The sequence below is a fragment of the Arvicola amphibius genome, chromosome 11, assembly GCF_903992535.2.
Source record: "Arvicola amphibius chromosome 11, mArvAmp1.2, whole genome shotgun sequence".
Taxonomy (NCBI): domain Eukaryota; kingdom Metazoa; phylum Chordata; class Mammalia; order Rodentia; family Cricetidae; genus Arvicola; species Arvicola amphibius.
In genome coordinates, this window is record NC_052057.2 from 23229610 (window position 1) to 23257392 (window position 27783).

Below are 27783 nucleotides of genomic sequence, written 5' to 3' on the forward strand. Positions count from 1 at the left end.
TCTCCCAGTCACAGGGTTAAGATTAACCCTGTGAAACGCCCCTTTATGCCAAGACATCTGTTCGTGTACAATTTTTTTCCCAATAGCAATTTTTGCTTCTACAAGAAAATGGTTTTTCTGCAATCATGCTTGTGTCTCTCTTCCCCCAAACTTAGCTGAAGGCTTTGGAACATTTTTGCCAGCCTTTGACGCACTGTGTCATTCTGAAAAAGAACTTAATAACGTGATAACGGAAGAACATTACAGAATATACTCTAGCAAGAGATATAAAACCAGGGTTTTAGGGATTGGACGATGGCTTAGAGGCTAAAAGTACTGACTGCTCCTGCAGAGACCCCAAATTCTATTCCCAGCACCCACACGGCAGCTCACAACCGTCTGTAACTGCAGTCCCGGAGGAGATAGTGCCCTCTTCTGCCCCCTGCAGGCACTAGACAGGGAAGTGGCGCATACGTACATGCAAGCAAGACATTCATACATAACATTCCTTTAAAAATTAGTATTTAGAAGTTAAATGTCACGTGGTAGTTCAAGTAGAGCCTTCTACTAAGAGATAAAATCAGTATGTTACTCTGACATTTTTAATATAGTAAGTAAAATAAAATAAACCTCCAGGGTTTAAATCCAGTGGGCGTCCCACCCCTTACGATTTCCTGAACATGAATATTAGCATAGCACAGAAGAGTGCCAGGCCGAGCCTACAGCAGGAGGGAGACCGGTGCATTGCATTCTAGACTCTGTGTACAGACCCGAGTACACACACGGTATTTCACTTTTCAGCACTTCCTAGTTCAAACTTGAGTCTGTGAGGAAAATCTTTGAGACATGTGCTTTGTTAAGATCTGTTGTAGGTGTTGTTGGTGGTGTTATTTTATACACACAAACCACACACACACACACACACACACACACAGAGTTTCCCCTAAGACTAACTTTTTTTAAAGAGCTATCACTTTGAGGGACATGGGACCAGCCTAAGGCAGACCAAAAGGAATAAGAATTTAGTGTTTTATAAAATGCTATCACGTCCCCTCTCATGAACCCTTGTGGCTCTCTGGGGAAGAATTAAACTGACGAGAAATATTTATTTGCAAAGACCACTTTTCAAACCAAGTTGGCCAGAATATTCTAGAAACCCATCTCGCTGGCATTTTACTTAGCACACAGTACACGTGCTTTATAATTGGACTTCCTTGTAACCTTTCTGTTGAGAAAAACATTTTTAAAAAGCTTTGTAAAAAAAAAAATCAGCAGCATGCAAGATCCTGTCGTTAAGCCAATCATGGCCGCCTGTGTTTTCCAATTATTTTATTGTTTTCAGAAAGATGATTATCCTGGATTGTACAACCAACCTTGAAAGAGAGAGATGAAGGGGTTCTCAGTCTTGCACAAGGGTGTCGTGTTTCCATGGTGACGAAACCAGCTCTTGATACCAGATTAACCAGGAAGATTCTGGGTTTCCCGCTTTGCTTCCTCATTCCACATACCAGAGAGCCCACAGAACAGAGAGGGAGAGCCAGAGGTCAGCAGTACTCCTGAGAGCTCGACAGAGAGCTGCCAAGAGGTTCAGGGGCTGCTGTCAGTCTACCAAGGCTGCCTGGGGCTGTTTTACATGTACCGTAGTCTACTGTAGACAATACCATTAATAAAAGCGCAAAAGCGACTTTCCTCACCCAGTTCCCATGCCATCTAGACAAACCCTAAATCTTGCTGCTAGCTTCCATGCTCTCCAGAAACTCCATGCGCCCTCTCGGTCTTTGCATTTCTCAAAACTGTATGACCCAGTTGCCTGGCTTACCTTCTGAACGCTGCCCGGGCTAGACTTGTGTTCTGCCCTTCGTCTCCTGGCTTTTGCCCTCTAAATCCTCGATGAACATGGCTGTTATTCCGGTTACAACAAGAGCACCCAACTTTGTGTGTCAGAATTGTCCTGTGGGGTGGTGGGCTCTGCCCTGGATGTATGGAGCCAGAATGTTTATGAATAAATCTGTAAATGCTGCTGGGTCTGGGGTCAATGAAGTATGACTGTGTGTTCATTCCTTTTCATGTCCCGTACAGGTATCTGCATCCATTTAAGAGTACAGGGTGTGTTAGGGTGGGATAATTGGATACATATGAACACATCTGTTAGGGTTCACTGAAGTGCAGAGTGCTAGGTCCCAGCCTAGCTGAGTCTTCCAGATCTGATTCTGGGGGGTATGGCCTGGAAGTTGATGATGTTCCCTCCCACGCCTAGATAAGCCATTACTCATAGGGGAGAACCGCTGATCTTTTCGGAGTCAAACTGAATCCTTGATGAGCAGGCATCAGGCAGACTGAGTGGGAGAAGGATCAAAAGGGAGTAGAGCCCTTTCAAAGGGGAAGCCCCTCCTCCAAGGTAGCTTGTTGCTGTTTTGCATACTAGACAAAGACCCGACATTGTCAAAGCTTTACATTTTTTAGAAGCTAGAAATAAGGAGAAATTGAGTTTCCCATGACTCAACCAGCAAACAGACAGCAGCCACTGCCACCTTGTGTCCTCTGTCTTTGGAAGCTTTGCCCCATCCACAAGAGGTCTCTGGAAGGTGCCAACATAGAGCACCATGAGAGGCCTGACCAAGTGACTCCTTGGGATGAATTCCGTAGTATCAGACAAGGATGACATCATCTGCCGTCCAGGGTTCCTGCCTGTACCGACTGTATCTGGATGTAGTTAGGCAGCCTCCCCAAGGGCAGCCTGCTGCACCACAGACTCTAATTAGTGATGTTACTCTTTCGTGCCATTGCAAGCGTTGCTTTCCTACTTTCTCAGTGAACTTCATTACTAGCCACTGAAGATGGAAACGTGGGTGTCTGTCTGCCCTCGCCCTTTGTCCTTCCTCACACTCCCACAGGGGACATCTATCAAGTCTTGCTAATTCTGCCAGTAACAGAAACGTAGAAGCCAGCACCCTAGGCAACCTCCTTGTAACTCTCACTGTCTCATGCCCTACCAGTTTGACTTTCTAAAGAAAATCCTGGGGCTGGAGAGAGGTGTCAGTGGGTAACAGCACTTAGCTTGCAATACGAGCACCTGAGTTCAAATCCCCAGGACCCAGGTTAAAAGCTGAACCTGACTACGTGTGCCTGCAACAGGGGTGGATACAAGTGGATCCCGAGAGCTCATTTGCCAACCATTCTAGAAGAAATGGTGAGCTAAGGCTTCCATGAAAGGCCCTGGCCCAAGGCAATGGGGCAGAAAGCAACAGGAAAAGACACCTGCCATCTTTCTCTGGGGCCCCCACGCTTACATGTATGTACCATAGGCACATAATACACAATCATGCACACACACAAAAAGAATCCTTCTCCGGGCTGAGGCCTGCTAAGTCTTTGGCTGAGAGCTGAGCTTATTTGGAAGAACATAATTTCTTATGAATGAAGTTCTCTCCTAGGTTTCGGATCCTTGTATGAAGTTCAGGACTCTGGACCTGCCTGCTTGTGTGACTGTCCTCCAGTAGCAACTGGGAGTTGGACTCATGGGAGTCCAACACTGACTTAGTCACACCTGGCTTCAGAGAGGGGCTAGAGGATAAAGGCTGAAGAAGACTAGAGGAAGCAGGTCCGTCTGTGGCTACATCCCTGCCGCATAAGGCTTTCTAGGGGTACACTTTGCCACAGGGGCACCAACACCGCTGTAGTGAACCCTCATCTGTGATTTGTAAAGGAGCCCAATAAACTCATTGGGCCCTCAGAGAGAACTCTGGGAGAATCATGTCTTCATCGGTGGCTTGGGGCCTTGGGAGGAGTAGAAGCTGTTGATGTCTGCCCACGAGAAGGAATTTTAGCAACACCAGTCTTTAATTAAAAATAAAAAAGAGAACTTTAAGTTTTTAAGAAAAATAAGGACTGAGGGCCGTAAGCAGACAAACGGCTACTGGCATCATGCTCCACAAGTCTTTTCTCCTAGAATTCCTAGCCACAGCCTCTCTCAGAACCCATGTGTGGATCTGGAGAAAGTCCACCCAAGCAGCTCTCCCAGCAGCAAGGGCGGCCAGTCAGGGACACGGCAAAGCTCACAGAACCCAAAACACCTCAATAACTTCTCTTGCAATGCCAAAGCAATGGCAGCTGAGACTGTGGACAGTCAACATCCACATAAGAAGCAGAGACTCTAAGCTGGAAACTTTCAGTTCCTTCCCACGGCACACCCCATACCTATAGAGTTTGGCATCTTCAAAGACCTTATGCCAAAAAAAAAAAAAAAAAAAGCTGAAGATTATTAAGCATCTCAGAAATCTAATAAAATCAAATTCCTTTCATGCAATTATTAAAAGAGAAAACATTTTATTAGATGAAACAATGGATTACAAGGTAAACCTGAACACTTCAACAATAAAACTTCCGTGTAAGAACATTTCAGTGAAATATAAAACAAACATAGCTCCCCGTTCCTTCCCAACAGTTGCTCTTCCACGCTGTAGGAAGAAAGGACAAAGCAGAAATCTGTGGGTCTGTAACTAAAGATCCAGCGAGGAAGGTGCCCTCCTGGCCCTCATCCCGCTCACATGGTTGCGAAATCGACTACTGTATCCAGCCACCAAGTGGAAAGGCAGACACCACTCCACACACCCCTGAATGTTTTAGCTTGGGTGATGAATGAAAAAAGGGGGGCTGTTAAAATGTCAGATCTACAAAAGATATCAGCTAGAAATCAGTGACAGAAATAAGCAGGCTGCAGGATCTGTGTTTGGTGGCCTTGGGAGTATCAACATGCCATCCTGGTCTTAGCTGGTTCTACCCACATGGGTCTTCTTTACCGTACGATGTTCACAAAGTGAACAATAGTTTTCGGTAGAATGGATATGTGGGGGTGACTAAGGCTGCCCCTCTATGGCCAGGAAGTCCCAGAATGGATGAAGAGGCCTGAGAACGCAAGGCTATCACTGCCATCAACTGTCTTTCTATATATCTTTGGAAGAGTCTAGCACATTCAACAGAAGCCAAGGCCAGTGGCTTTCAAAAGCCTCTCTTTGTCCCTTCTTGCTGAACTGAACAACTGTGCCCAGGCTGTGGTCTCTAACAGGAGCCTCCACCATGGACTGCTATGATGCCCCAGCTGCTGCTAAAAAGGAGAGAGCCGCACACATTAACTGAAGGCTGGTGCATTCTTACAATGTCACAGATGCATTTCTGTCTCAGGAAATAGTTTATAAAGTCAACTGGAGTCTTCAGGCCACTAAAGCTACAGGGTTTCAAGTATTTCTTTTTCTTAAAAGTAATCATCTTCTTGAGGTGGGGGAGATGGCTCGGCAGAGACATGCGGTTGCTGAGAAGCCTGATGATCGGGGTCCGAGTCTGGGAACCCACCGAAGACGCTGGGTGAGGTGGCGCGAGAACCGGCTGGAAGCTTGCGGCCTGAAGTACACTGTAGCAGAGACCAGAGAGACTGTCTCAACAAAGAAGGAGTAAGAAACAAAAGAAGCTTGTCTTCTGACTTATATATGTGTACTGTGGTACACACACACACACACACACACACACACACACACCTTTAGAAAACAAAACAAATATAATTTTTTTTTTTTTTTGGTTTTTCGAGACAGGGTTTCTCTGCAGCTTTAGAGCCTGTCCTGGAACTAGCTCTTGTAGACCAGGCTGGCCTCGAACTCACAGAGATCCGTCTGCCTCTGCCTCCCGAGTGCTGGGATTAAAGGCGTGCGCCACCACCGCCCGGCACCAAATATAATTTTCTTATAAAAATTCTACAGTAAAAACATACACAGTAAGTACATGTCAACAATGAAAAATGAATTGGCTATATGAGCCTGTAGTTTCCAAAGTGTCAGGTTCAGGTTGTGAGCCTGCAGTTCTCAATATTTTGGGGTGGTTTAAGCAGAAGGATCGCTTGACCCTTAGAGTTCAAGACCAGAACAGACAAGGCAGGATCTCATATTAGGTAATCATCAATCAATCAATCAGTCAGTACTATCCCATTCTCTTTCGTTTGTCTTGGCTTTCCTAGTCTGAGAACACTGGCACTTGATAGTGTTATCCGCATACTCTAAGTTTTCTCTGTAGTTCCCTTTGCGATGTCTTTCTTACAAGTGAATCTTGGGACAGCCACTATTATTCCTACTTCATAGATGTCACATTAGAAGTGACAACATTTTCTGCTCTAGAAGATATGCATTAGGCATCGTTAGACCAAATATATGACTTAGTTATGGCCTCCACAAAAGACTTCACTGTTCATGCTGGTCCATCCACACTCTTCCCGTGTTCATCTCTGATTTCAGACTCCCTATGGGGCTAATTCTTTGTCTCTGGGTTTTGGCTCAGACAGTAGGTACCTCTCCAGGAGTCAGCAGCACCTGATTCGACTCTATGTCCTCTTCCTACACCGTCCAACCCATATCACAGCTACCTGCTTCTCTGGTTGTATCCCCAAACATTTCATGAGTGTGAGCTTCATGTCCGCAGACACTACATTCCCAGAAATGCCAGGAAGCACATGCCAGAATATGAGGGTACTCAAGCACTGCTGTATAAAATCTGGTGTCTGAACTCAGTCTGATGGCAAATGAAGGATGGGTTTTCGTGCAGTGATGGTAACCACTGCAGATGAGGGACAAAAGAGGCAGGTAGGAGGGGGTCGGCTGAGAATGAAGACAGAGGAATGGGCTGGAGTATCCTAGGAACTCTGAGGGGAAGCAGAGGGGAGCGGGGGGGGGGGGAGCACGCAGATCCAGAAAAGCCCAATTCCACTCGGTCACCTAATGCTAGACGAGCTAGACCATATCCAGATTCATGATACCAGACATCCAGCTACCAAGCCTGCAGCATGGAGAATAAAATCCCGAGGTAACTGCAGCAATTATCCCCACTCGATAGAGTGACTTAAAAACCAACACGGCTCTTGCGGTACAGACCATGAGCTCCAAGACCAGGGCATTAGCAGCAAAGTGCAGCTCTCTGGCTAGAGCGGACCCAGTCTGACTCCCGAGCCCAGACCACTTACCCGACAACTGGAATTGGCAGGGCGAGTTTGGCAAAGCATGGCGCTGCAGTGCTGAGGAAGAAAGTTGGACCCACTGGGCACAGCGGATGGCAGGTAAATGGAAATGTTCTGGTTCTTTCTGGCAGCTGTGTCCTGGGGAGAGATGGTCCCAGAACAGCATCTGACGGCGTGGAAGGGACTCAGAGAGAGGGCCACGCTGCCGGGGACCCGCGTTTTCATCAGGTCCTCAATGGGGCTCTCGGACACGGAGCTCGACGGGCCTGTCACAGGAAAGAGAACAGGTGTCTGCAAACACCGTACACAGTCCTGTGGCTCTGAACTAGAACATGTGAACTACATGGCCCTCGATTTCATTTCCCATGTCACACACGTGGACGGCTGTTACACTTAAACACTGACGGCTGTTCTTGAAACAACATTTAACTCAACATTGTATGTTTATATTGGTTTATCACAACAAGAGATTTTAGAAGACAAGCAGATTTCTTTGCTTTTTGGTGTGAGTGTGTGTGTGTGTGTGTGCACACGTGAGTGTGTGTGTGTGTGTACACGTGAGTGTGTGTGTGTGTGTGTGTGTCTACCATTGTAACTAAACTGACCATCTGTCCTGGTTAGTTTTATGTTAACTTGATACAAGCTGGAGTCATTTGGGAAGAGAGACAATAAAGAAAATTCTTCCAAAAGACTGGCAAGTCCATAGTACATTTTCTTGATTGATGTGGGTAGTGCCACCTCTTGGCTGGCAGTCTTGGATTTATAAGAAAACAGGCTGAAAAGCCAGTAAGCAGTGTTCCTCCCCCTCCTTCTCCTCTTTTCCTTCTTTTCCTCCTCCTCTCCTCTTCCTCCTCTTCTCCTTCTTCTTCTCCTTCTCCATCCTCCTCTTCTCCTCCTCATCTTCCTCTTCCTCTTTTCTCTATTCTTCTCCCTTCTCCCCAGGTCAAGAGAAAGGTCTAAGCAGACCACTGAAGTGATCTGTGTTTCTTTCCTTGGTTTCAGAACCAAGGAAATCTATGTTTTATTTTGGCCCCTTCTCTTTTGACTTTAGACATAACCATAGGGACACATTTGTCTCAGAGCTCCCTCAGATTCCCTTAAATCCCCCCCATACCCTCTAGACATGTATGTTGTGCCTCTGTCCTGCATTAAACACACTGAACAAACCGGTTTGCTTTTGGGATCCTGTTTGCCACTGAGTTCCAAATTCATATAAACAACTGTGTCTCTGATATAAACAACCCCATCTCTGAGGTGGGGATGCCAAGCAGAGCACCAGGGCACAGGGTTGTAGTTAGTGGGGAGAGTGATGGTCAAAGATATCCCACAGTGGGATTCTATGGCAACACACTTAGAAGAAGGAACCAAAGACTCGTGAAAGACTGGATAAGGGGAAGGTTGTCCCTGTTACTCAGCAGCAGCCACTCAGACTAGAGCATCCACTTTACTGTCTCCTCCATGGAGAGCAGCCTCCAGGATTATCAAAAGCCACACACTTGCTCTCTTTCACTCTGGTTTTGTTCCTTCCCATCCTATTTCCACAGCTATGTAGGAATGCCTAGGCTTGCACAAAAATATAACAGAAATGCCTCTGGGAGGAGAGCTGCATGCATCTAAATAGGTATTTGTATTCTATGTATTTCTTGACCACCACTGCTCTAGACTCTAAAAATATACCATAAATTAAAACAGGAGGGAAAACCCTCTACCTTTGTGAGGTTGGCACTCCAATGGGAGAAGACAGCCAATAAAGAAAGCACAGGAATAAATGTCATTAGCAAGGGATGAGGACCAAGAAGACAAATCTAACAGAGAATGTGGGTTAAGGGTGTCGAGGACTCAGACTGGTGACCTTAAAACAAAGCCCTGAAAGAGGTAAATAAACTAACATTCTCAATGCTCAGCACAAAGCCAGCACTGAATTAATATGAACACATTCAGTTCTCTATATCCTCGAGCCCGCATTGCAACCATGGACAGAAAATAATAAAAACAAACAAAAAAAACCCAGCAAGTCTAGAAGACACTGAAAGACTTTGTTCTTTGAACAATATAATCTTTGAACAATATAATGTAACAACGATTTGTATAAATTTACATTGTATCAGGTGTTATCCAACCCACAAAAGACTTAAAGTAAGCAGGAGGATGTGCCCAGGTTATATGTAAATGATACTCCATTTTATAGAAGGGACTTGAGACTCTGAAGATCTGGTGTCTGCAGAGGAACGTGGAACCAATCCTCTGTGGGTACTGAGAGAAAACTATGCTTTGTTTTTGATTTCATTTCTATAAAAATAAATTTATCAATATACTTATCATGTGCTAGCAAGGTATACTTTCTGGCAATTATAGTCAATTTTGAGGCAGTTTATATTATATTTTATTTTATGTGTATTGATGTTTGCATACATTTATGTATGTATGCCACAGGCATGCCATGCCTACAGAGAGACCAGAAAGGGCAGTGAGCCCCCTGTAATTGGAAGTACAGGCAGTTGTAAGCGCCATGTGGGTGCTGGGAACTGAACCCAGGTCCTCTGCAAGAGCAAGCAGAGCCTCTGCCCCTAAGATAACTCTTGTGGTTGAATCTGAAATGCCCCCCCCCCCAGTCTCATTTTGAAAACTTGTTCCCTGGCTGGTGGCACTGCTTTGTGGGATTGTGAATCCTTTGGAAGCCGGAATGCAGCTGGTTGGAGCTGGAGCCTTCCGCCCCTGCTTCCATCCTGCTCTGATCCCTGACCCCTTCATTGTGATGTCCTGTCATGTAAGTGCTGCCATGCCTGCTTTTACCATCAGACAGAATCCTCTGGAACTGGGAGGTGAGCATTTCCTCCCTGGGGTTGCTCTGCTGGGAATTCTGCCATGGTGATGCAAAAGAAACTAACAGAACTCCATCTGAATGCTTCGAGATGAAGCCAGGACTCACTGTGTGGTGTTTCGGCTCCACCTGACCACCTGGTTATGGTAGGAGATGACAGGGACTCAGGGGGACCCAGGTGCTACAGAGCCTCCATTCAGGGGCACATGCTCTGCGAAATGTACAGGGTTACACATAGTTCACCTCTCACAGTTTCCTCCACGGGCCTTCCTGCGGCCGGTACGGAATACACACTCAAGCACTGATCAGCCAGGAACTGAATCTCCCGCACAGACGCGTAAGCACTTGTCAGCACAGGGTCTTCCCTTGAAAGACAAGAAGGGGTCACTTCGCACTTCTCTCCAGGAAGACACTGTGAACAGTGCTAAGGTCAAAGGTTGTTCTAAACTGTGGTTTTAAAAACATGTATTTGTTTAAATGTCTGAGTGTTTCCTGGAGATCTGTATGTGTACCGCATAAACGCAGTCCCTACAAGGGCCAGAAGATCCTATGAGACTGGAGTGACAGCTGATTGCAACCAGAATGCTGGGAAATGAACCCGGGTCCTCCTGCAAGAGCCGCGAGTGTTCTTAGCCACTGAGCAAACCCTCCAGCTCTTCAAAGGCTTTTCTATTAGTCAAGATCTGAAAAACCCAGACAGAGTCTCAGTTAAAGATTATTTAAACAGAACAAAGAGGTACTCGGGACTTTTAATGATTCTTCAAAGGTCTTTTTTGGTTTCTCTTTGCTTGCACAGACTCCTAGGTCCTAGTGAGGAAGTCATCACTTGGCACGCCACATTTTGTATCTGTGAACTTAAGGACTCCCTACTAACTGGGTTTAGATGCTCCACAGTCCTCAGCCTCTGCCAGAGAATTCTAGAATCCAGCCTGCCCCCGCTGGGCAAGTGGAGTCTCAAAGCTTATTTTAAGGTTCTCAGGGATAACAAGGACCACAGCCCAAGGAATATGGTAAGTGTGTGTGGCGGTTTTGAAATGGTTAGTATGGGCAGTGGGAGATCCTTAGCCTGGGCTCTCACAGTGTATGCTTGCAGTTCCTGTCCACTATGAGAATGAGCAAAGGAGGGAAAAAAATACACAAACTAAGAATTCCCACAGCCCTGGCCATACCTCTGTGACGTGGCTGCGCATGGTAGGAACAGATCAATGGGCACGTGTCTCTTAGAGAACCTATTATTGCTCTGGATGGTTTCTTTAATCTAAACAGGTACAAAGGTGCATATATAAATACAGACTTAAGGACACACGTATTTGCAGTTACAAAAACAAAGGTAAAAATCGGTGAACGGAAGCATTGCTGAGTAGGACTTTAGAAACTCAGTACCTTGGCCATGACGGCTGGAGAGAGATTCTCGCGGACATACTTCACATAATCAACTGTTGCCTCAATAACCGAAGCCACATCGCTCTTCCTCCCCTTGACGTGTGGAAGGAGAGTACGCAGCTGCTCGCAGGAAAACTTGATGCGCTCTCTGCTCGAACAGTTGTGAGGAAGTAAGAGAGCATTAGTCTCACCTTCTTTGGGCATAAGAATAAACAGTTCTTCTTTGTGGGATTCTGTGAAAATGGACTGTCCCCATCTTCATCTGGTCTCTGTTTCAGAGGAAGGCCACGTCCCCATAGGCCAGCAGCCCTCCCAGCTCCTAAAATCACAACTTTCAGGGTTCCCTCTAGCCTGCTGCACAAAGTAAACAACTGGCAAGGTACAGAGTCTGTGCCCAGCAGCCCCAGCTCCCTCGACCAGGCCCATAGCTGTGGTGCTGTGGGTGCCCAGGTAGTGCCAAGCCCTCACAGCCCTGAAGATCTATTAAAGTCTGTCCTGGGAAAGAACCACATGCTATACAGACATCCTTTGTCAATGCACACTAGAAGCCCAGCAGGCCAGGAGGAGTCAGGATCTGGGTTTGGACCATATTTCTAACAAGAGATCATTTGGTGTCTTGTGACATGTGAGTTTTACACGTGCTGTGGCTTGGGCTGAAGGAAAACAAGAAGATAGCTTTCCTAAGCAGAAGGACTGAAATGCAAAGAACAGTGTCCAGGCTAGCATCCAAAAGAGACAGACATGGGAAAAGTAGATCTAACTGAATTAATTCAAGCCCTTGGCATTTTCCCCAAAGGACATGATTTATCCAGTTGTGATCTTGACATGAGCAGGGCAACCAGCTGAGACCCTTAGGCAAGTCCTTAAATTTTTCTTAATTTCAGAAGAAAAATTAAATTTAAAAATATCTTGTTTGACATATATATAGTCATGGGGTGGAAAATATGTTGGTGAGTGGAATTTTTATAGGGCTTCAGGAGTCCCGGAGTTTGGCAGAGATGTCTCAGGGACTATTCTGGGGGGAAAGCAGTGGGGAGTCAACAGCTGGACACTATTACTGGAAGGCTTTCCACAGAGAACGCTCACTTACAAAAGAGCTGAAGATGAAACACACGGCAAAGTTTCCACGTGCAAAGGGGTCTCTCAGTAAAATGGGAAAAGTTGCCTAAACACGTTAAACAGGAGGACGCCTTAAGAAAATTACAGTCTATTAGATCATCTGCATTTCATCTGCAGTGGGACTGGTGTCATAAATCTTACCGAGGAAAAGTAGTATTCAAGACAGGGTAGAAAAATGATCCTAACCGTTAAATAAAGCAAGAACAAAACACAAAAAAAAGGACCAAAAGCAAAGTTATCTACAGACGACTCAACTGTCGACAGCATTGCTCCCCTTCCTATAGCTTCGCTAGATATCTGTCCCTTCCACAGCGGAAAAGCCTTCATACATTGTTCCAGTGTGTGTCCAGAAAACGCATGAATGCAGGGGAAACAGGAGAATTATAGACGAAAACAGAGAATCACAGAATGAGATCACTTAAGAGTCCCTACTGTTCTCCAGTCATCCTGCGGCACTGATGCCAGCTGACCCGACGGCTGAAAGGGCGTCATGCATTTCGTGGTCACATTTCCTAGGCTCATCTAGACTGCTGGCAGTGCTAAAGCTGGGAAACGTGCGGACGTGATTTCTCTGGGTCAAGAGTTATCCACGACACCAAAGCCGTGACAGCATTCACCTCCTCAGCTTTTCTTTGCTTGAGTGAAGAAGAGAAGTCTTCCTGATTCTCTGGGGACCCGTCAATGGGGCCTTTCCTTCAAGTTCTGGGTCATTTTTCAGCTGCCCCAAGCTAGAAGCAAGTGAAAATCAGGCCGCATATTAAAGAGGAAAATTGTCAGGCGAATGAGTCACTAACCAGATGGAAACTCCATCTCCTGCTTCATACAAAGGGGGCAAATACATCACATCACTGTACCTGACACATTCGGTACTAAGTCTTTTCTTTCGGATTTGGAAATATCATAAATCCAATGGTCAAAACACTAAAACGCACTGATTAAGTATAACATATAACCAGGGCTAAGACATTCTAATTTTATCTGTTGTGGCTATTCCAAATTACAAGCCGTTACACACTGACAATGCTTCTGTATTTTTATCCTTCACTTCATGCTGTTGGAAAAGCACCGCCAGCCTACTTCTCCTTCCTGCTGTCTTTAATAAATTACACACAACGGTAGACGCTCGGACAACCCGTTATAAAGCAGACGGAGTTAGACAGCTCCTGCCCAACTGTAAGCTAATGTTAAGGGTTCTGAGCAGGTTAAAGGCCATGCTATCCTGTCGGGCAGATAGGATGCAGTTTCTACCTACAATACTTTGCACGGGGTCTTCCAGTCCCTCTGTGAATCACAGAACAAGACTGTATCTACCCTTAAGAAGTTAAGGCACATGGGGCTGGAGAGATGGTTCAGTGGTTAGGGGTACTGGATGTTCTAGGAGAGGACACAGGTTCCATTTCCAGCACCTTACGTGGTGGTTCATAACCATCTGTAACTCCAGTTCCAAGGTATTGGATGCCCTCTTCTGGCATCAAAACACACCCATACACATGAAATAAAAATATAGAAGTTAAGGTCCATTACAGAGAAACGAACAGAGCAACTTTACCGGCCCTCCTCCACCTTTATCAGCATACTTTCTCTCCCTTCGCATTTTCTCATTTAATGGATGCTGTTCTGACCCTCCTGTCTAGATCCTAGAAACCCATGGTTTTGCACGGTTCTATTAGCTTTTATTTTATGTGTATGATATGTAACCCATGTGTGCCTGGAGCCCACGGGTGCCAGAAGAGGGACTAGGACCCCTGGAACTGCAGTTACAGACATTGTGAGCTACCACAAGGGTGCAGGGAATTGAACCTGGCTCCTCTAGAAGAGTGCCCAATGCTCTTGATGAGCCATCTGTACAGACCCCCTTCGTCGTTTATGAAAAATTAAGATGGGGAGGGAGAGGGACAGAAGGGAGGGAGGGAGGGAAGGAGGGAGGGGGAGAGAGATAGGGAAAGGGATGGGGGAGACAGAGATAGACATACAGACATACAGACAGACAGACAGACAGACAGAGACAGAGCATGTAGAGGCTAGAGATCAACTTGGTGTCTTTCCTGAGGTGCTGCTCACCTCAGCTTTTGTTACAGGGTCTCTCACTGTCCTGAAGCTCACCAAGTGGGCCCAGCTACCTGGCAGGGTGCCCCAAGGATCCTCCTTCTGTCTCCACCTCCCCAGTGCTGGTGTTCTAAGCACCCACGTCTCAAAGCTTTTGTGTTTGAATTCTTGGTCTCAAGCTCAAGTCCCCATATTTCCAAACAACTACTTTACTGACTGAGTTATCTCCCTAGCGCCATAATCCTATTTTCTTTATCCAAAAGGGTGGAACTTGAGTGGAAATTTTACTTTTATTTGTAGTGGTAAGATTAGGAGGGAAAGAAAAAGAATTGAGACTAGTAGACACTGAAAAATGTTTTCATGTAGTATAGGAAAATCCGAAACCTCACGGCACCCTCGCACCCCAGACGGGGTCATCTTTCCATGAAGCTTTTTGCGGCTCAGCTGCTAAATAAGATTCACAGAGCTGCCGCTATCCATGCACCACTTGAGTGAGGTCATCTTTGGTTTGCCGCACTGAACTGGCTGCCAAGTCCCTTCCTTTTTCCAAACAGTAGATGGCTGCATTCTACACATGCCGGAAAAGCTCGATTCAGCATTTTCACCGTCTGCCTCCGTGGGCTACAGCACTTGTTCATTCCGGGCAGCTCTAAGCTCTATCAAAAACCCCCTTGGTGTTAACAAAAAGTGAGGGAAACATTCGCCAAAAGTTGGATTTTACAAAACATAGGAAGAGTCTGACCCCAAGTTCAACTGCCCGTGGGAGGTAGGCTTGAATGCCAGTTCTAACACCCAGAAGAGAGGCATCAGACACTGAGACAGCCCAGACAAACTGCCCCATAGAAAAACTTGAGCTTCCTCCATAGCTCGTATAATAAACTCTCCTAATCAAGGTGTTCAATAGTTTGTAAGCTCAAAACAGACAACAGGAAGAAAATGCCTTAGATATAGACTAGGTAAGATTGTGCTTGTCTGTTCAAATACCAGAGGTTTAAACGTGTTTTAAAAGAGTCTTCTATTATTTTATTTGAGTATCAAGGAATTTTCTTATACTGGGTTGAATCCTCTTGTGTGATGTACTATGATCTCAGCTCTAGAATTTGAAACCAAAGAATGCTTCCAGTCTTCCAGGCAAGAGACAGGCCCTCTTCATCCCTCTCACCACGGGGCTAGTGTCCTGTTCTGACTTTCTCTGAAGTATCTTTAATAAAATATACACGCCATAAACATTTGTAATATGGAAAAGTAGGAAAAATAAAACTAACCAAAGAAACAGATCAGTAGAAAAGTCACTGCAGGAAGTCTGGAGGTGCAGTCCACATTCTGGAAGCCTCTTAATGGTCTCCACATCTGCCGGGAGTTTGGAAAGAGCTCGTTTTAATCTTAAGATCACAACCAGTGATTTTTTTTTTTACAAAGCAGGGTTTTTTAAAATAGAAAGCAAATGGATTTCATTCCAGGAAGCATAAAACCACTCAGATTAGAAAATACCACTGAAAGGCTACATACACCAAACCAGGACATCCTCTGTCCAGTCAGAACCTGGTAACTTAGGTATTTTACAGTGCGCCTCCAACCGAGCTTACGCATCACCTTCCTATTTATAAGTAAGCATCAAGCAACTGCACTGTCGAGATATAGCCTCAAGGGGAAAAAGAATCTGCAGCTGTCTGTCCTTGGAGCAATGACTGAGCAACTAGAGAATGACTGTGACCCATCAGAGGTGCCGGACAGGTGATGAGCAGCTGCGTTTGTCCTGAGGACCAGAGAACGAAGTGCAAAGGGACCTTGGCCACAAGCTTAGTCAGGCCCAGTAAGGTGAAGCCAGAGGGGTTAGGGGCTGCGGGGTGAGGGGGAGGAGGTGCTACAAAGTGAACTCACTACACTGACCACTGAAAACTAACACGTAAAGAGGCAAACATATGTGAATGAGAATGTGAACTTATATATTAATAACCCTCGGTGTGTTTCAAGAACATATTAACTTTAAGTTTAAAAAAAGTGTCCAGCCTTATGGAGATGTAACTGTGTGTGAGTGATGTGTGTGTGTGTGTGTGTGTGTGTGTGTGTGTGTGTGTCTGCAGTATGTAGAGTTGATAAACATATACATTGTAAACATAGCACAATCAGATTGAGTATTCATCACCTTACGTAATTATTCTACTGTGCATGCGTTGAAAACATTTCAAATGGATACTCTTAGCAAGTTTCAAGTATTCCACAAAGTACTGTTAACACAGTCCTCAAGTATCTTAGGTCTTCCCTATTTGCTCGTATGCAAAAACTCCCCACCCCTCGACCAATCCTCTCAGCCCGATAACAGGTTAATTCCAAAAAGTTTCTCAGCTGGTATCCCAGCATACAGCAAGCAAAAAATAGTGACTGAACCACATTAATTCCAGGACATGGAGGCTGTCTGCTGTCCTTTTGGGATAAAAACTAACGGAATTAGCGCTAAAGTGTTGCAATGCACACAATACACTAGGTAAGGGATTACAAAGGAGAAATCTAACTGAGGCACTGACACCAATGCTTTGTGTCTAAGGCTATGCAAAGAAAGAATGGCCCTGTATTCATCTCAAGAGGTAAATAAATATAAGAAGGAATTCCTGTGCAACTCCAGGTTAATGCTCCTGCCATTTGAACATCCCTGTACTGAAGTAACCTAATCAATTATATTTTAATAACCAAGATGTGAGGGCAGCCAGGTTATCCAATGAAAAGAAACATAATAACAATCTCAAACAAAAAACAACGGCACCCTGCACCCTTTACCACACAGCTATCATGCAACTCACTGGAAATTCTGAACAGTTCCGCTTCTCTTGCAGATGAGGATCTTTTCCTCCTTATTTACACTAATTTCCTGACTATGAGTAAAAGCACACTCATGAAATACATAGCAAATTCGTAGTCCACAAATAAAGGCATAAGTGGAAAATCAATTTAAAGATATGCAAACATGGCTTTTTATAGAATGTTAACGAGAATTTTTTAAACCTTTGCAAATATATATTTAACTCACCCATATTTATGAAAAATGTTTTCCAGTACTTTAGCACCGTGTTCATTTTTTCCAAGGTCAGAGGCTCAGTGAAACTAATATCCACTCCATATTCTGAAATACAGCCTAAAGAAATCATGTTAGCACCAACCTTGTGATTCCTGCTTGAAAATGAAACACATGCCACATGAGGAAGTCACATACATACCTTTAAATTCTTCAGGTATTATAAAAACAAACAGCAAATATATGTTTTTCTTCTTGCCAGATCTGAGGGAAAAACGTTACAATGAAACAAAATCATTATTCAAAGAAAGTCAGACTCAAGAGTTGAACTAGGGGCTGGAGAGATGGCTCAGAGGTTAAGAGCATTGCCTGCTCTTCCAAAGGTCCTGAGTTCAATTCCCAATCAACCACATGGTGGCTCACAACCATCTGTAATGGGGTCTGGTGCCCTCTTCTGGCCTGCAGGCATACACACAGACAGAATATTGTATACATAATAAATAAATAAATATTTTTTTTAAAAAAAAAGAGTTGAACTACTAGGAACTGAACTATAGATGCCTTGAACTTGGAGAATTCGAAATGATGGAAAAAAATTTTAAACTCAGCATCTCGAATCGAGGAGTGATGTGATGGACCGCTCTTTCGTCACTAAATGAATAACTTAAACCACATCCATAGTTTCAGATTTCTCATTAGTTTAAAAAAGGTTGTGGAAAAAAAAGGACATTTCAAGACCACTATAAGAATAAAATCAGGGACTGGAGAGACAGCTCAGTGAGAGCATTGGTTGTTCTTCCAGAGGCTCCTGGGTCAATTCCCAGTGCCCACATGGCAGCTCACAACTGTCTGCAACCCCAATTCCAGGACACCGTAAACCCATGGCAAAATGCTAATGCACATAAAATAAAAATAAGGAAATAAAAAAATAAAATCATCAAAATCCAGATTGGGTAAAGTTACATAAAACCAAAAACTCTTTTAAACACATACGTGTGTGTGTGTGTGTGTGTGTGTGTGTGTGTATAAAAAGATACATATGTATAATTTAAGACAAAAAAGAAAGCGGAAAGGAAAGCTGAAACTTGAATTTTTATCAAGATTTTTTTAGAATCATAAGCAAGAAACACTGAATATTAATTAGATATTTCACCATTACAGAATTCTTCATTTATAGATGTATCACTGGTGTTGGGGCTTTTGTTGAGTCCAGGCTTAGACAACTATTTACTAAAACACAAAATGGATGAACTAAACAATGTCAAATTTGTTGTGAAATCCACCCGCAGCAGAACTTTCTGGAAGAGGAAAGATGTCCCACTAAGAGCAATCCAAGTTGAACTGAGGACTTGGGAGTTCGCTGCTCTCGTCTGCTTTCGTATGCTTGCAAGGTTCCAAACTAAAATGTCCTGCGCAAGAGTTAACCACACTCGTGTGTACAGTACGCCAGCTAAGCACAAGCTGGTTCTTCAGCTCACAAGCTTGGGTCACTCAGGAAGAAGTGAACCTCACCTGAGAAAATGCCACCATCAGACTGGCCCAAAGGCAAGTCCGTAAGGCATTTTCTTGATTAATGATTGATGTGGAGAGCCCAGCCCGCTATGGCTGGTGCCATCCCTAGTGGTCCTGGGTAGAATAAAAAAGCAGGTTGAACAGGCATGAGGAGCAAGCCAGTAAGCAGCACTCCTCCAAGGCTGCCGGTTCCCACTTTGAGTCCTGCCCTGACTCCCCTGAACAACGGACTAACATCAGGAGACTGAAATAAACCCTTTCCTCCCCAAGTTACTTTGGCCATAGTATTTATCATAGCAATAGAACCTAACTAAGAACCCCTGCATGGTACTGTTAGTTTATGTAAAAGTGAATGTATATTATTCTATATTCCATATTTTATCATAAACTTATCTGTCTGTAGGAGGTTGGGTCCAGGGTCCCCCAGGAATACCCAAATCAGTCTGTGTTCAAGCCCCTTTCAGACAAAGAGAGTCCGCAGATGCTCTCTACCTACAAGAGCCTGTCCTGACACCATCTTCATTCTGCTCTCTCTGTCAGCTCTTTCCATAGGGGAGCCAAGCTGTTGGGACCTAATCCTGTTTACATACATCCTGAGTGGTTCAAGATGCCCTGAGATCCCACTGGGAGAAAGTAACTCTCCCTCCATGGTTCTCCAGCTCTCTGAAAGCAACTTGGGCACGAAGAAGCTGGGCTTTTACAGAGATCTAAGGTGAAATGGGAATGTCTGAGATGGTAGGATCTGGACTCTCTCCGATCCCAAGAACCTCATCACACCCAGAAAGATTCAGGCTACTGCCAGCTCCACACAGAGCTCAGGGTTCTTGCTTTAATATCCCCCATAAATCTTAATAATAAAACTATATATCATTTTAATGATAGGTTTTTTTTTAAAAAAAAAAAGCATACCTATGGGACCAATATCAACATTATATACCAAATAAATGTCTCTGGCTAATTATCCCCTCTCTTGCCACTCACACCTACTCCTTCTCAGGTTAAACCATTAGTTCTTACAACAGCATGCCAAACCGGCCACATACCCACACTGTGAAACTTCCATCCATGAAGACACGCTTCCCTTTAAAACCCAAAGTGGTCAGATTTTATGTCAAGTATATCAACAAACTGTATCTTACAGATGCAAGAGATAGGTCTCAAAGGCAATTTTTAAAGACACAGAGTCAAGATTCGAAACGTTTTACCTGATTAACTTGACAGCCTCCAGTTCCTCCACAGTTAAGGTGGAAGTCACCTTCAAGAAAACTATGTCAAAAGAGTTTGCAGCCAAAAGCACAGCGGCCTTCTTCACGTCGCTAACGGTCAGGGTGATCTGTGCTGCAGTGGAAAAGTACTTCCGGATGGAGCCAGTCAGGACGTATCCTGTGGTATCTCCAACCAGCAAAAGGTCTAGTCGCTCCTGAAAGAGAAGGAGAGGAGCAGAAGCTGTATGCGATCGCTACCAAATGCACGCAAGGGAGAAACAACTCAATGGCGGCCAACCCGCAACTCTAGAGACCAGGAAGCTCTTCTTTGCCTCCATGCCCAGGGCTGTGCTTGGGTCTAAGCATCTTGCTACTTCATGAAGATCCGAGTGTGCTTTCCCTGTAAACCTCTCTTGTTCCATTAACAGGTAAGGTTATGATCCAGTTTCTTTTTTGTTTGTTTGTTTATTTTGTATTTCTCGAGACAGGGTTTCTCTTGTAGCTTTGGAGCCTGTCCTGGAACTAGCTCTTGTAGACCAGGCTATCCTCGAACTCACAGAGATCTGCCTGCCTCTGCCTCCCGAGGGCTGGGATTACCACCGTGTTTCCTAGTTGGAAAACGTATTTTGTGAGAAAGTCAAATTAGCAAGTCCCATATTATTTATTTTGCAAAAAAAAAAAAACACATTCTGAAGAACAAATAAAAAAATCTAAATTTGGACTAGAGAAATGGCTCAGTGGTTTTAAGAACTCTGGCTACGCTCTCTCTCTCTCTTTCTCTCTTCTTCTCTCTCTCTCTCCCTCTCTCTTTCTCTCCTGTAAGCAATAAATGTCCACTTCTAAAAAAAAAAAAAGAACTCTGGCTACTCTTGCTGAGGACCCAGATTCATTCCCGGCACCCAGTGGTGGCTTCCAGCTGTTGCTAATAACAGTTCCTAGGGATCTGGTCCTCTTCTGGCCACCATAGGTACCAGACACACACATGATGCACATACATACATGCAGGCGAAACATTTAGACAAAAACCTCTCATAATGTTTTAAGTGAGTTTATAATTGTGTGTTGGGCCTCATTCCTAGCAATCCTTGGCCACATGAAAACATGGATTGACAGGTGGACACTTGCATCTCTCCACACAAGGCAGTATCCCTCATATGAATATTTCCCTCTCCTCCATCCCCCACGCACTTCTGTTGGGAATGACTGGAATTTGAGATATTATCTTTTGTATTTACAATTAATATTCACACGTAATGATTTCTGTTGTCATCTCTTTGGTCTGTACTGTTCCTTGTAGCTCCTGCTTGCTTCTCTCTGGGATTCACTTTATTGAATTTCAGTGCAGGCTCAGGAGAATCTTCCAGCCTGACAAGGCTGTCACTGTGCTCTCACAAGCAGTTAGCTGGTCTAGGTCTCTGAATTTTGAAGATGATGGTGCATCACCTCATGATATTCAGAGTGGCTGTAGAAAGCACCAAGCGACTCTGCTTTCTTTGGGTTATTTTATGTTATTTATCTCTTGTGTCCCGATAGTATCTGAGTACAAGCACTTATTATTGGCTCTGGAAACGGATGGTACTTCTTCAACAGGGGTCACGTTTTCCTCTCTGTTGTCTTTCTCTCCTTGGGAATCTTCTGTGAAATGTTAGAAACCCCAGGAAGATTCTTCTTCCCATTTCTCTGTGATAGAATAGATCACATTCTCGGCCTACAGTCCTTTAAAAAGTACTGAATTTAATATGACTTGTGAATTTTTAAGGTTTTATATTTTTTGATGTTTTTATAACCTGTTGTTTTTGGAATGTGATAACGTCTCTGAAGATACAAATTAGAATTTTACTTGTATCTACATGCATGCATTGTGTCATGTGTGTGTATCTGTGTGAGGAGGTCACAGGACAACCCTGAGTGTCGTTTTTCCAGCAGCATCCACCTTGTTCATCAGGACAGGGTCTCATGCTGGGCTTGGAGTTTTCTAACTACGACAGGCTGTCTGGCCAGGAATCCCCGTATCTCTGCTTCCCCAGAGTTAGAATTACATGGACATGCAGTCATGCCGGCTGTGTGTTCGTGTGTGAATGCGCATATGTATGCCTGCAGGTGGTCGGAAGAATACCACATGGGATTTCTTCTTCTGTGTCTCCCCATCTCATTTTTTGAGGCTGAGTCTCTCACTGACCCTGGAACTCAAGGATTTGCCTAAATTGGCTGACCAGTGAGTTCCAGGGGCTCCCCGTCTCTTCCCAAATGCAGGAGAGGAGGGGGGGGGCTCAGGCATGAGTCACTGTGCCCGGTCTTTACACAGATGCTCAGGTCCTAATGTTTTTGCACGTGAGTAATTTACCAACCGTGCTATTTCCTCAGCCCAGCAAACTGGAATCCAGGCATGTGTTTCTATTCTCTTTTGTCCTAGCCCCTTCAGCTTGCTCTTTCACAAGTACTAAAACAAGGTTGATTATGAACAAAACACATCTCTTTCTTGTCACACTGGAGATAGGACAAGCCCAAGATGAAGGGGTTGGCAGGTACAGCGTCAAGCGAAGGCATGATTTCTGGTTCAGGGAAGGCAGCCTCTCGGTGAGCCTCCATGTGGTCAAAGGCTGATGGATCTACCTTGGGCTTCTTTTACAGGAACACTAATCTTATTCTTGATGACAGACGGGCACTAATCACCTCGGAACAGCCCCACCTCCTAATGTCAACACCTTGTAGTGAGGACATCGGGATGTATATTTGGAGAGGACACCAACACTCCTAATGAAGCAGGCTCACAATGTGTGCCCAGTAGAGCTGCACACTTGGGCGGCTGCACCTACCTATATCCGGGAATCTTACTTACGAATCAAGGACTATGTGGCTGTAAATGTCCCCAGTGGTGGCGTCCTTTAAATGGAAACTGATTTGGGTCCAGTGATAGGGAGCATGGAACTGGAAAATGGACTGGAGAGCAGAGAATGAGTCTGTGCCCATTCCTGGTCACACAGAGGACTGGAAACTGGGAGCCTCCTTCCCACACGCAGCTCACTTTCCGTACATCAGTTCACAGGCGTGTCCCGGAGGTAACCGCATCCCTGCTCTGGTCGGAGGAACAAGCTAAGCACAGGTGTTCTGCATGTAGCTGCTTCCACGCCAGGTGATCCCTCTGCACACGTGCGGCCCTTTGTTTCTGCCCGTCACTAATAGGCCCCCACCTCAGCGTCTCTCCTCTCCTGTCTACAAAGCTGTAGCTTTTCTCCATCATGCACGCTGGATGGAGCCTGTCGCTTTCTAGATTTCAAGTCTGACTGTGGGTTTTGGGTTCTGAGAGAAATGACTGTGTTGAAACCAAGATTCTATCTAGAACCACGCACTGCATTGGGTGGCTGTGTCTCCTTAGGTTTTAACGTAGAGTTGTCCTGCCCCTTTCTTTTGCAGTGATATTTACTTGTTGGAGGCTGAATTATTTTAAGTGTCTCCTGCTGTGGCGTTCAGAACAGAGGAGGTGGAGGAAACATTTATACTCAAACCACCAGCAGGAGCCGGTCTCACTCACCAACAGCAGAAAGAATAAAAGGGTCCACTCATTAATGTGTTCTTGTTTTTTGTGTTTTGTTTTCTGCAACCTGACACCAGCCTCCAAACCTACTTCTATTTCCCTCGAGAGCCCAAACATTTTCAAAACATACCATAACCTTTTCCTTCAAAAATAATTATTTTGCTATTTGAGACACAGCCTTGGTATGATCCCTAGGCTGGTTTCAAACACCCAATCCTCCTGTCCCAGCTCTTGGAAACTACAGAGACCCAGGGAGAATCTGGAGGCCCTTGTGGTCTGTTTCACCTCATTTGAAAGCCACACCATAGGTCAGTAGTATCTCAGGTGCAATCCATTAGTGTTTGTTGTCCAACTCTACTGGATCGCGTGGTTAATTCTCTCCCAGCACCTTCCCGAGACCCCTCCCCCCCAAAGAAGAGTGCTGATGTAACAGTGGTTATGGGACCGGACTCTAAGAAGGTTATAGTTTTGTTGACTTTTTTCCAAATAATGTTTTAGTTGAAGCAACTGCCAATATGCTAATATAATTTATCTGATACAGATAGGGCATTCATAAAATGATTATATAAATATTTCTGTGGAGTGTCTGTGTGTGTGTGTGTGTGTGTGTGTGTGTGAGGAGAGAGAGAGACAGAGATGTGGCATGTATGTGGTGTGTGGTATCTGTGTATGTGGTATGTTTGTAGTGTGTGTATGTGAAGTATATATGCGGTCCGTGCTTATGTGGTGTGGTGTGTGTGTGTAAGTGTTTGTGTGTTTGATGTGTGTGGTATGTACCTGTGTATGTGGTAGGTGGGTGGGGGCCAAGTGTCTTCCCCAGTCACTCTCCACCTGATGTTTTGAGGCAAAAATCTCTCAGTGAACTAGCCATTAGGCTAGACTGGCCGGCCAATGAGCTCCAGGATGACCCCGACTCTGGCTCCGCTCACCAAGCACTGGGGTTACAGATGCATGTGAGGCTATGTCTGGCTCTATTTGGGTACTGGGTGCCAAACTTGGGTTCTCATGCTTGAGCTGCAAACACTTCCCCAACCAAGCCACCCACCTCTCCAGCCCCCTAATTTTTCTTTTATCTTAATATAGCAATTTTTCTCTCACTGAGCCAAGTGAGAACAAAACGAGGTGGTCTGAACAATGACACTGAAAACAGGCATAAGCCAGGGGATAGGTAATATAAAACAGGTATAGGCTGGGGATAAAATTGTAGAATTTTCTGTTAGGAAGTTTGGTTCTCTTAGTCTTCTCAAACATCTTACCGCTTTGTGCTCCTGCTTAATTGTGCTAGATAATTACTGCCCTCATGGGTATTGACTGAGCCCTCGTACCTGGCAGAGGTAATGCTAAGAATACAGGTGAATGGGGCAGCCAAGCACCCTGCACACAAGGCTTCCCATGCCTCCTCTGTGGTACAGACAGCAGGGCTCACAATCCTTGGGATGCAGAACAGTGCTCTGAGCCTTGGTTACCAGCCCATTTTCAACATCCAGTGTGGGGCTAAGGGACCAAAGGCTTCAGGGCAGGAACCAGTATCTTCCTCTTGGTTCCAGATACCACCACTGGCTGTAAGGGCCCTGTGCAAGGTAGACACCTCTAGGTTTTTCTTAAATACCAACCTGAGCACAAACACACACACACACACACACACACACACACACACAAGCTGAGAGGATGGGAAAGAATTCCAGGGATGTGCATTCAGACTGGGCAGTGGAAACTGCTCTCCCCAACTGCGTGAGTCACAGGCTCAAAGAACAAAAGCAGCTGCCTCTTTGAGCCTTGTCCTGAGTGGTACCTGGTGTTCTAACTGAATGATTCTCCTTCCAGGTTCCCCTCCCAGAGTCCCCAGAATCTATCAGTCTTGCGGAGAAAAGTCAAGAGCTTTAAGGGACAAAGACATGGGGAGGAGCCTGAGGGGAGAGGAAGGAAACTAAAATGGGTGGGAAGCAGCAGAACAGGAAACCATGCTCTGTGCCTAGACTAAGGTTTGCAAATGCGGGGTGCTGAGGCACGCGGCACAAAACAGTTCCAGAAAGATGTGACTGGTCCTCTCGCCAAAGGCTTCTTTCCCTGACCTACAAAGCCAGAGCCACAACACTCTCAGGGTCACACAGATTAGAAGGCTTAGAACATCATTCAAACCCACTACCCAGCAATGTAAATTTAGCAAATAAAGTATAATTAGCATAAATCCGAGTGTTGACTCAGTATGCTGTTGGTGGTGTTAACATGGGAACACAGGCAAACAGGAAGGTTTGTCAACGATGAGAGGAAAAAGAATGGAAAGTTCTAGCATATTCTCCTTTGCAAAAATTGCCTTTGAACACGTCTATGATTTTTCCACCTACAAACACAATTGGCTAGATTCCATTTGATATCTTTTTTTTTTCTGTATGAATTGCTTAGTGCGTTTTTTAACCAATACATATTCATTGGAAATTAAAAAAAAAATGACGAGGAAAAGAAACCCCATGCTTTCTTAGGGGTGTGTGCCCTATTAACACCCTGACGCTTCCTTTAATGATGGGCAGCTTTATGGCCCCACCAGCACCAATGTCCTTATCTACCCCACCTCCTTTCTGGCCGCATGCATTCAGGAAACCGCAGTCTCTACAGTTTTACAGCCCCAGATCCTCCATCTGCAAACGGTGGCGGTCTAAACCCTTAATTAGTAACAGCAGGTGCTGAAGTGCTTAGAGCAAATCACTCCTCCATTTTAGTGAGCTGTTATTTATGTCAGTTTTATCACGGGGGTGCAGCGCTGCCGACAATCAGCAGCGGCTGCCTGGGCCTGAACTCTCAGAGGGCAATCACCGGCCTCCGGTTTCCCCGGAGACCAAGGAGGGATTTGGCTCTATCTGGAGACTAACCAAGCTGCGGAGCAAGCAGGAGGATCACAAGACTCCAAAGGGGCTCTCCACTCTCCCGGGTCAGAATTATTTGTGCCCTAAAAAAATCAGGCATTTTATTCAGAATTCCATTTTTGTGCAGCTTTGCTTAATTCTGAGCCATCAGACTACATTTCCTTAACGCTTTCGCTTTCGCGCGCGTACTAACACCTTATCCCCCCCACACACCCCCGGAATTACCAAAACCAGTTAAACAACCTACAGAAATAATTTCATTTCCTGAAGCTTGTACCTAAAGGGTCAGAAGATTAAGTAGTGAAAGCTTATTACAGGTTTTAACAAAACTCATCTAGGTGTAAGAGACCCCCGCTCCTATTAGTCTAGAAAGATCTGTGAACAGACAGTGCTGGCTCCGCCTTCTGGGGTGAGTAATGTTCCTCTAGGCATCTCTAGCCAGGCTTTCCCGCTATTTTGCTTTGTTTTGTCTCATAGACAGGTTTTCACACTATAACCCAGAACAGGCCTTGAATCCTCAGCATCCTCCCGCCTCAGCTTGCATGGGGGCTAAGTCACCAGGCCGGGTTTCATGTTACTTTTTTTTTTTTTTAAATCTAGACTAGTAACCCTGTGGGTGGGTCACCAAGGGTCTGATCAAAGTGCGCTTCTAGGACCTCTCTCTCTGCAGAGTGCGGTCGGACCCGGTACGGTACGTACAGTACATTGGCAAGCAGGCTTTGTTTGTGCAAGGCCACCTTGGGTCGCCATCTTCGAAAGGCGAGCAGTGCAAGGACAGGGACACCGGAAATACATGCAGAGAAATGCACGCTCCTATAGCCCAAAACCTTCCCTGTAGGAAAGCTCAAGCCGGGTCTCCCAATCCCAGGATGGCCCCGAGGTTCTGCTCCGGGCTCCGGGGGTCAGGGGGTTCAAAGTCTGGCCTGGTGGCTTTCTGACCTCAAATAACAGCCCCACACCGGAGCGCAGCTCCAGGCCCTTGATGGAGCCTCCTGGGTGCGCCCTGGTAGGGCTGCACCTGCAGGGCCGGACGGGGTGATGCTCACAGCTGCCTCCCCGACAGCTCCTACCTGCCCTGGCCTCCGGCCTAGCTCCCCACTGCTGATCAGGTCGGCCATGGCGTCTAGAGCTCCACAGCTTCTTGGCGGGCCCGCGCTGCGAGGGGCGGAGCGAGGCGCAAGGAGCGCCCGCCCGGGGGCTGTGGGAGCGCTGGGCAGAGTGACGTGGACACCCCAGGCCCGCCACTCACGCCGCAGGCTGGCTTGCTCCACTACGCATGGGCAGAGCACCCTCTGCTGTGATGGATGCCTGGGTGGGC

General features: G+C 45.5%; 1 protein-coding gene across 1 annotated transcript; it reads right to left on the reverse strand.

The window, feature by feature from the left end:
- Positions 1-5230: 5230 nt before the first annotated feature.
- Sohlh2 (spermatogenesis and oogenesis specific basic helix-loop-helix 2) lies at positions 5231-27583 on the reverse strand. Its single transcript, XM_038347044.1, has 11 exons — positions 27536-27583; positions 20070-20284; positions 17555-17616; positions 17368-17472; positions 15608-15692; positions 12914-13024; positions 11178-11325; positions 10964-11052; positions 10038-10159; positions 6980-7239; positions 5231-5386 (listed from the first exon to the last, which is right to left on the reverse strand). The coding sequence occupies exons 1-11, from the start codon at positions 27581-27583 to the stop codon at positions 5231-5233; spliced, it is 1401 nt and encodes a 466-aa protein (XP_038202972.1).
- Between the last annotated feature and the right edge of the window lie 200 nt (positions 27584-27783).

Coding starts and splice junctions, on each gene's coding strand:
- Sohlh2 (XM_038347044.1), bottom strand. CDS start 27,583: ATGGCCGACCTGATCAGCAGTGGGGAGCTAGGCCGGAGGCCAGGGCAG. Junction 10,160..10,963: donor TGCGCAGCCACGTCACAGAG/GTATGGCCAGGG, acceptor TTGTCTTTCAAG/GGAAGACCCTGTGCTGACAA. Junction 7,240..10,037: donor CGTGGAGGAAACTGTGAGAG/GTGAACTATGTG, acceptor TTCCTGTGACAG/GCCCGTCGAGCTCCGTGTCC.